Genomic DNA, 9,952 nt, shown 5'->3' with positions numbered 1-9,952 from the left:
AGTGACATGTTGTTATGGGCAACATAGCGCTGTGTGTCTTGTGCTGCGCCCTATGAGCGATTCACAAGTAAACAGCGGCAACATGACAGTAGCCCAGTCTGTAAGGTTATCTACACTGCAAACTTCAAAATTCCTCCTCCTCACCCCACTACAACAAATACTACTTATGTACCATGAATAATTTTGAAACCCTGATATCGTGAGTAATATATGTCTCCGAGGAACTTGAGTCATCTTTAGGATAACTAACTTTTCTCCATCAATTGAAGGTATCCCAGCACAATGAGAGTTCCTTAAAAAATGGCATAATTATAATAAACATTTAATTAACATCAATCCATATTCTCCTTACTGAAATGTGCTGAAACATAAAGTAATCCGATATTCATAAGGATCAAGGTCAGTTGAGATTTGAAAATTGTCATTAGGAAACACGTTTTGATCACAGATATTTGTATTCAGCTTTATAATTAGTCTTCACACTTATACTTGGATCTAAATAAATCAATATTTTCAGTGACTTCAATATATAACATGGAAGAATAATGAAAAGTTCCACGCATTTACCACAGTCACATAAGGAAAGGCAATTTTTTGATTAATACTCATTTGTATAATGTATAGACTGCTACAACCTGAGGTTCAAAAAATTGGTATAATTCAAATAATAATAATTCCTCAAACCAGAATAAAATTACCGTGTTTAAATGATGGCAATCTGACAGTCCCAACATTTTGCACTATAACAAAAGGAATGGCAGAATACAATATATAACAGCAGTATTCATATCACTGAAGGCAGGATCTGATAACTAAAACAACTGTATGAGTAATTGGTGGGGCCTTTTCTTGTTCCAACCAGTTGTAGCAGCAGTTTTCGGTCTGGCGGTATTCAGAGTCTGTATATTATATTTATCATTGGTTTCTATTATTATGTTACTGTTGAAACTGGATTAGTAGCCAGCTTCTCAAAGCGGAAGTATGGGTTCCTCCCCCCCCCCCCCCCCCTAATCTGTGTGCTTGTTACCGAGTCCTTCGCTTTTCCTGTCAGTATCATTCTACCGCTGTTTCGTGTTTATTTATGTATCTTCTAGGAGCTGTGCAATGAGCCCACTAAATGCCCAGTTCCGTAAAGACATTGCCTCAACCCATTACAAAAAACTCAAGAACTGATGTACTCCGTGATATTTTGATATTATTTACGTAGAACATTCTAGACAGTGTCAAAACCGTAACTTCAATAGACTATGATATAGTTGCAATGTTTGGTGAGCCATCTTGCGACAAACTATGAAAGCTCTCATTCGATATCTGATCCTGGTGGTACGCAGGCGTGCTTGGCATTAGTGAGCGTTCGGTAGCAAGTGTTGCAGGCCGGCCGAGCAACATATCAGACCACGAGGTGAGTGTAGTCGTTCTCGTACTGCGCGTTTGTGAATGAGTGCGTGTTAATAAAATTGTGCGGCGGTTCCTTGTTCCCATGCGGAAACTTAGTGAGGTTCGTGTGCGTTGAATTTCGTCTTATTATACGTTAAACGTGTTACCGGGCGAGCTCGACTTGGATATACGGTAGTTGGTTCAAAGGTTCCATTGCATTCGCGAGTGAAAGTGTTGCCGTTGCGCGGATCGGCCATATTTCGGCCCGACCCGGCTGGTTGGCTGGGAGAGTAAACTGGGCTCAGGGTTTAGTAAAGAGACACGCCCCACAATTCCGAATAGTAGCTTACAGTGCGTATGAATGTGTGTGTGTGCTTACATGTGACGTTAATGGTTATGTATAGCCGTAGTATCTGTGACCACGGAAAGTGAGTGACAAGTGAGGAGCTCAGACAACGGGAGAGAGAGAGAGAGAGAGCTGCACGCAAGCTGACCGGCGGACTGACTGTCTGGAGCGAAACATGGCTGACGACGAAGTGTTATTCGATGACGTTTACGAACTATGTGAAATCATTGGCAAGTAAGTTAAGAAAACAACTACAGTACATTATATATGCACCGACTATAAAAAATAGCATCCCTCCATGCCCAGTTTAACTCGTTGCTAGTCAGTGTTTTTTTTGTGGTTATGGTACCGGGGGCTATGAAAGCGTGTTCACATAAGCAGCTGATTTGTACATGTCGCACTGATTAGTATAATGCGCGCAAGCAGGCGTCCTTTGGTCGTCGTTCGCGCATTTGGTGAAGTGGTTGTTATGGAGAAACTTTATCAATCAGATTGCACGTCCCCATGAGGCAGATACAGGCAACATAATAAAATTCTTAAGCTGGTTAGGAGAGAATACTTTTACTGAAATTGAACACAGTTGAAGAACCAAGTGACTAGATTAATTCGCTTAGGAAATTAGATCCATAAGTATTTAAAAAAACAATCCTAGTGATGCATCTGATAAATTAATATTTGATGTTTCTGTATGCTTTGCTCTTTGTAAATATTTGCCAGTTACAAATTTAATTTATAGTTTTTACGACATCGGAAATGGACGTATAGTCAATTGCTGAAAAGTTTATTGAAATCGCGTGTATGTCATAAGTAAAAATGTAGAGTCTAGTTAGAAGCAATGCTAACTTTATATATATGCAGAAATTGGTCATAACTAACACACAAAATATACAGATGTAAACAATACGGAGTTATTTATAATTGGTAACTATTTCATACCAATACATTTTGCATTGAAGTGAAATATTTTGTAAACTGTTGAATATTATAGGTGCATATTTTACCAAGAGCCAATTTAATGAAGAAGCTAGGAGGCAGAAATACTAAGCGAGGAATTTATACAAGTATTTACAGTATTAGATGTAATTAGCTTCAATGGAGGTACGCTGCCCATTTATAAAGGGGAGATACTGTCAATTTGTTTTGATATGAGAATAAAGTCTACATTCCACTTTTAAAATGGGAAGTTAATTTGTGAGAAGTTGATACTAGAGTATGGTTATGATAGTTAATAAATTACGTGAGTAGGAATCTCCAGCCTGATGACTGAACTAGTCAGTTGCCGAAACGTCGGATATTAAAAACTTTTGACGATGGACAGTTTAAAGAGTAGAACATTTGGATTTGACTTCTGTAACTATTTTCTAAAATTTTTCAAAACATTTTGACAGCTGTTTTTGCTCTGGCTAGCAGGATTTATGTTATACGAGTAGTCTATTTTCAGGGGAAGGAATGGAATTTGTTGTTTTTTTCGTTGTATTAGTGTTTTTTGAGAGAGAGACCTTTTGAAGAGGCGTTGTATAACAAATGTCTGCAAAGAAATGTGATTATATTAACAAAGAAGTTGTCTGTTAAGTCAAATTCAAGGAAAAGTTTTTTTTAATGTAGATTTGTCGATTGCAATCTTATTTTTGAAGCACCATTATTAAAATATTGTAAACACAAATTCTTATTCAGACATATTCTCTCTTTATACATTTTAAAACTAATTACGTAAATGAAACTGTCGGGTGAAAATTTAATTACGTGTATATAATACGTTTTTCAGAATTCAACAAATTTACAGTTTAGCCAACCTGATCGGAAAAAACAGGCCTAAGTGCTATTTATATTCAAAAAGAAGGAACAGATAAAATCCTGACGAATATCATCGGATCTAATTACAGTAGACGATCTTCTAAAAGCAAATGTTCTTGGGGTTAAGGATAATTTTTTTTCTACGATATCCAACGATACGTATCGAATTGTTGAATTTTACCACAAAATGTCGCTGCGGGAACTTATAGTTTACGACGGGAAAATAAGAATTGTGTAAGAAATTGTCGCTCTGCGTTTTCGAATAGCATGAAATAGAAAAAAATTCTTAAGCCATATTACGTGAAATAGTTGTGAGAAGTCCCTGCACGCTTATAGAATAAAACCTTAAAATAGAAAAGGTAAGTTCATTTCTTGTACACAAGAGGTCACTGAAGATCATTGAACGCGTAATAAATCGTCCGACTCATTCAGAAGGAACGGATACGTCACGACCCATCGGATTGGAACACGTGAACGTCTATTTGAATGGACGTTCTCATGACGTCAGAAAGATTTCACCGTTTATGTGGGCATTTTCAAATATGCAGTATTTTAGACTTCGTTCTCAGACGACTCGACAGATGATGTTTCGTGGACCAAAATGGATACGTTTTGTAATTTAAATGCATTCGGCCAAGAATGAAATTTTCCAGTCCAAATTTCTCCGTTATTGACTAAGACACGCTCATTTGTTGTCGAAGGGCAAATTGTGTGTTTCTCCATTCATACGTACGAAGTACTTTCCTGTTATTTTGGTTTAAAATTGCTTCAGATTATCCCGGATAAGTAACTGTCGCAAAGCATCCACTGTCTTCTAAACCGAAACTGTGTCAGATCTGTTAATAATTTAGGAACGGCCCTCGTAAAATTGTAACTTACAGACTACTAAAAATGTAAACATTCTACAGCTGTTTGGCTTGTGGAATGCTGTTTACTGCGTATAAGTCTAACCCTGAAGATGTACATGATACGTTCCTCCGAACGTTGGTAACAACACGAAAGACAATCCACATTTTCAAGGCCCCAAATCTTATATAAAGTGAAACTTCTCACACGTCAGTATGGAACGTGAAACGTAATTAATTTTAAAAATGTAATCTCAAATCTTGAGGAATAACTCGTAGTCACTTGGATATCCAAGGAATTCCCCGCACTTACACCTTTTATGGAACTCGAAGGTTCACTGCCGTGTTAACAACAACTAACCCGAGCCATTTGAATCCAATCTTCACGTTCATATTCCATTTCTAGATGATCCGTTTTAATATTATAAAGTTATATGTGAGAAGGTCTCCTAAACCTTGAGGGTTTCCTACCAAAATCTTATATACCTTTCTCCCTCTTGTGTGCTACGTGGCCCGCCCATCGTATATTCCTTGATTTCGTCAACATTCGGTTAAGAGGGCAAATTTTGAATCTCCTCATTGTACGAATTTCTCAAACTTCTTGTAACGTACTCAACATTCTCTTTAGCAATCTGTTTTGAATACAAGAGGTTAGATGTTATTTTTTATAGAGTCCAGGCTTTATATCCATATGAAAATAAATACTAAAAATATGTATAGTTACGTGTATTGTGTGATCTTTCAGATACATTAGATTCCGATTAATTGGTCCTTGGATAATCGGAGCAGACGTTTATTTGGGATAAATCTTAAAGAACAGACCTTTTTAACTCTTTACGTGGAACTACGCTTAATTGGGACAAAGTGTTCTAGTCCCGATGTGTCCCAATTAAACCGGAGTCAACTGTAGTAAAGTGGGCAGAAGATGTGAAATTTATCGTCAGACTAGGCGATTATCTTAAGTTCTCTTCTGGGTTTGAAGAAGTCGTTTTATACCCAGATTAATATCTGTACACTCTTAACATTATTTATTTTAATTTTATCTTAGGGATTAAGGAATTTACGTTCTGTGCCAAAGATTTTCGGTCCTTGGCGTGCCAGATTCGGCGTTGGATTTTCTGCATGCCTTCCGCTCGTCATGTCACAAAATCAAAATTTTTTCTGATATTGGAAATTCGAAACGTGAGCTTAGGATTGCCATCGTCACTTCAATCCGTCCATCGTCGGCTGGAATCGACCCCCCCCCCCAATCTTACCTGTGGTCGTACACAGATTTCAGAACCCAAAATCAGTCAGATAACGAAAATTTTAAACAACGTCTGTTTATTAATGGAACTATATGATCTTACTCAGATGAAGAAACAACAAATACCACAAAATTTTTGCAGGGGAAACAGAAGAGACGATGTGAAGAGATGAATTCCAAAGCGCGCTACGTACATTTTACGGGTTTCACGATAATGAATGGATCTAAAGTCATTTTTCTAAGGCGAAGGAGGGTAAGTTACCAAATCGTATTTAGTCAACATTCCTCATGAAAAATTGGTAAGGAAATGACTTCAGATAATTTGTTACGTAGAAACGTGTAGAACCTCGTCATTTACGCAAAGCCGGAACACAATAGGATGATGCCGTTCGATCAATCGATTCTGTGACTCAGTAGAGTAAACTCGGGTTAAACTGCGTCCCGCGTGGCACAGAATTTGTTGATGATTTTGTGTGATATCAGTACTGGACGTGACGTCTGTTTCTTAGGCAGTTCCGCGTCCGAGTACATTCTGATATGCGACTGCTGTTAGATTAAACATTTCTTTGAGCGTGGACACGAATTGTTCCCTCCCACCAGCGCCGAAATTGTCGTGAGTAGCCAAGCGCAAAATTAACTTTGCTCTAAGCAGCAGTGGACCGAGACTTAAGGCTTCTGGAGTCTGCGGTGATCCATTCTGCTTGTATCTCCACAGCGAAATGGTGATGAGAAATATCTCATTCGTATTTCTGTCGTAAATTAAAAATTGAGCTGTTGTCCGGGTAATGTGTTAGAAGTTTACTGACTCATCGTCCTGATGATGGAGGCAGCAAGGACCTCCGAAACGTTGATAAACTTCTACCAGACTACCTGTTATCAGTAGTGGAGATGGGAAGTAGGCGTTTTGGTTTCATGAACGTCGGATAAGTAGCCCGGCTTAATATCGGCCTCGCAACATTTACAGACATTTGTTGTTTTGATGTGAACTGAAGCTTGTCGTGGGGGCGTTTACACCTGTGAATGTACGGTGTGTTTATTTAGGCCACGGTGATCCAACTGTTTTCGTACTGAATTAAATAGCACAAATTTCTGTAGAGTTAGGTAACATTAATTTAAATTTGTTCTTGAAACAGCTTGTACCTTGTAAGACTTGAGGTTCTCACAGCGGTGAGTATGAAGATTTCTGTCTTCTGGGTTGTTGCGCTGTGTAGTCTGGTCGATGTTAACCAACGTTTCAGAGGTCATACTGCCTCCATCATCAGAGTGATGAAGATTTCTGTCTTCTGGGTTGTTGCGCTGTGTAGTCTGGTCGATGTTAACCAACGTTTCAGAGGTCAGGGCCTGATGATGGAGGCAGTATGACCTCTGAAACGTTGGTTAACATCGACCAGACTACACAGCGCAACAACCCAGAAGACAGAAATCTTCATCACTCTGATGATGGAGGCAGTATGACCTCTGAAACGTTGGTTAACATCGACCAGACTACACAGCGCAATAACCCAGAAGACAGAAATCTTCATCACTCTGATGATGGAGGCAGTATGACCTCTGAAACGTTGGTAAACATCGACCAGACTACACGGCGCAACAACCCAGAAGACAGAAATCTTCATACTCATCGCCCTGATGATGGAGGCAGTATGACCTCTGAAACGTTGGTAAACATCGACCAGACTACACAGCGCAACAACCCAGAAGACAGAAATCTTCATACTCTGATGACGGAGGCAGTATGACCTCTGAAACGTTGGTTAACATCGACCAGACTACACAGCGCAATAACCCAGAAGACAGAAATCTTCATCACTCTGATGATGGAGGCAGTATGACCTCTGAAACGTTGGTAAACATCGACCAGACTACACGGCGCAACAACCCAGAAGACAGAAATCTTCATACTCATCGCCCTGATGATGGAGGCAGTATGACCTCTGAAACGTTGGTAAACATCGACCAGACTACACTGCGCAACAACCCAGAAGACAGAAATCTTCATCACTCTGATGATGGAGGCAGTATGACCTCTGAAACGTTGGTAAACATCGACCAGACTACACGGCGCAACAACCCAGAAGACAGAAATCTTCATCACTCTGATGATGGAGGCAGTATGACCTCTGAAACGTTGGTTAACATCGACCAGACTACACGGCGCAACAACCCAGAAGACGGAAATCTTCAGCTTGTACCTTGCACAGTTTTTACACGCGGCGGAATTTTAAATTCGTACTTACAGCATCACGTGTTATAAGAATCACGATTTCTTTCAGATACTTCGGAATAAAGACACTTTTTAACTTTTGTGACTAATTTGCGAATAATTTCGCTGGCCTGATTACAAGTGGTCTCGGGCCGGGTGTGTTCCGTGGGCCGTCAGTTGTGCTACACTGATTTAGGCAAATGGTGTTACAATAATTGCGGATAACCTTGGAAGACGCAGGCAAGTTCGTTGTTTCAAAAAAAAAAATAACTTTAAATGAAATGAAGGGACGTTTGCTACCAATTTTCTGTTTCAGGACATTTTATACGAAGGAAGACTAAAATTAGAGGCTTGTAGCTTCATTTCCTTTCGGTCTAAATGTTCTCAGACACTCTCAGTATTGTGCAATTGTATCAGGACGGGAGACCAGGTTTCACACCCATACAAAGAACATCACGTAAAGTTATAGATTTTCGTTTTCTGTTTTAATGTTTACGATTTTAGACAGCAGACTACTGGAAGACAAAGTTGACAGAAGTCCAAACGATGTCCGACTGAAGACGGGGTTATTTTTATCGAAACTTCGAGTAGAATTTGTTGCTTGTCGTGAGTCTGTGTTCGTGTTGCCTTATTTTATCTTTCCGGCCTCACCCCGATACAATTTTCGACCACAGGCTACAGTTGCACGTACTGATGGAAGTCATTGTGCACGTCTCCTTCCACATCCCTTCCAGTCGAAAATATCACCGTGAAATTCCCATAAAAATGCCTTGATCACACGCACGCACGTTTCTTACATTTGTTTTCGTATATTTATAGACATTTTTTAAAACACATGAAAAATATGTTGGCTGGAAAGGTTACGTTTAGATATCTGGCAGAAACATTTGGGATTTTTCCTTCGTCATTGTGTTCGCAAGGACCCTGAGGACGACCGAGTTTCCTGTTTAACGATTGCATTTTTGTCAGAAGTGCTTCCGTCATTGATCGTAACAAAGAATTGTATAGTCCGCGACTGTAATCTTGAGACTTGCGGGGGTGAGGATTCCTTGCAAGTCTCAAGATTACAGTCGCGTACTGTACATCCGAGGTTTTCGCCCACGATGCCGGTTTTAAAGTCTCCTGGGATAAATATGGAGTTTATTTCCATTTCAGTGTCCATATTCGCCATCCGTGATCATTTCCAAGCAAGAAATCTGGATTGTCTGTATGCTCGGGTGCAGGCGTACTAGTACGTGCCTGGAACAGTGCTGGAAACCTCAGAATTCAGAATGTCTCTGCTCATGGAATGTTTTCTTATGGTATTCAGTACCGTTGGTAGGTCTTCAGAGAGGATGATTCGCATTTGACGGGCGAACTATTGAAGGGAAAAAAACACATTCGTGCACGTACTCGGCGTGTTTATTGAGAATTCCCTGACATTAAACGTATTTTGAATATTTAATCCCACCTGAATCAAATTTGCTTACAGTTGTCACAGACATTCATTCAGTAGTAAAACACGCTAAGTTATAATACTGTTGCAGTAATTACATTCTTCTCTTCTGACTCCCTACTTACAGAAGCCATTTCCTGATATGCAAGTCTTTTCAAAGTTTTGCTCCACGAAATGGTGAAATTTAGTTAGCTTTGAAGCTTATGTCGTTTTAGAATATTGTTTAAGTAAGATTGAATACAAGCATCAGGTCACAGAGTTTGTCATGTATTTGTGACTAAATCGTATTACATTCTTATCTAAAAAGCCTTCACGTTACATGCCAATGTAGGCGCTTAGGGGGAGAGGCGGTATAGCTCGTACTCATTCTTGACCTCGGCACTAGATGGGGTCAGTGGTCAGCATCACGCCCCGGCCGGCTTTACCCCCGGGAAAGGATCCCGGTACCCATTGGATAGGAGACTGGCACAAGAGGTGTGCACCGGGTACTGGTCGGGAAGCCTGAGGGGAAGATACCTCTGGGGAGACCTAGACGTAGATGGGAGGATAATCTCAGGCGGGATCTATGGGAGATAGGAGTTGAAGGAGACTGGATTTTGTTGGCCCAGGACAGGTTGATGAACCTTCGGGTTCGGTAAGCCATCTAGTTGGTTGGGTCCACTATTTGGGAAGCCTGAGGGGAAGAGACCTCTGGGAAGACCTAGAC

General features: G+C 40.0%; 1 protein-coding gene across 13 annotated transcripts in view; it reads left to right on the top strand.

Moving 5' to 3' along the window:
* The first annotated feature begins 1,283 nt into the window (after positions 1 to 1,283).
* The window catches only part of CASK (peripheral plasma membrane protein CASK), a 594,512-nt gene continuing 585,843 nt past the window's right edge, over positions 1,284 to 9,952 (top strand). For 6 of the 13 annotated variants that reach the window (XM_087355283.1, XM_087355282.1, XM_087355279.1 and 3 more), the window contains exon 1: positions 1,287 to 1,957. In XM_087355283.1, the coding sequence (XP_087211409.1) occupies positions 1,899 to 1,957 (59 nt within the window). In that variant the 5' untranslated portion in view covers positions 1,287 to 1,898. Of the gene's footprint in view, positions 1,958 to 9,952 lie in introns of all 13 variants that reach the window. The other 7 variants (XM_087355276.1, XM_087355274.1, XM_087355275.1 and 4 more) reach the window with 5 other exon arrangements.

Source organism: Zootermopsis nevadensis, unplaced genomic scaffold (assembly GCF_977971745.1).
Source record: "Zootermopsis nevadensis isolate Lab colony 2312 unplaced genomic scaffold, Znev_1.0 Znev_ptg000024l, whole genome shotgun sequence".
Lineage (NCBI taxonomy): Eukaryota > Metazoa > Arthropoda > Insecta > Blattodea > Termopsidae > Zootermopsis > Zootermopsis nevadensis.
This window is presented reverse-complemented; position numbering and strand designations above follow the sequence as displayed.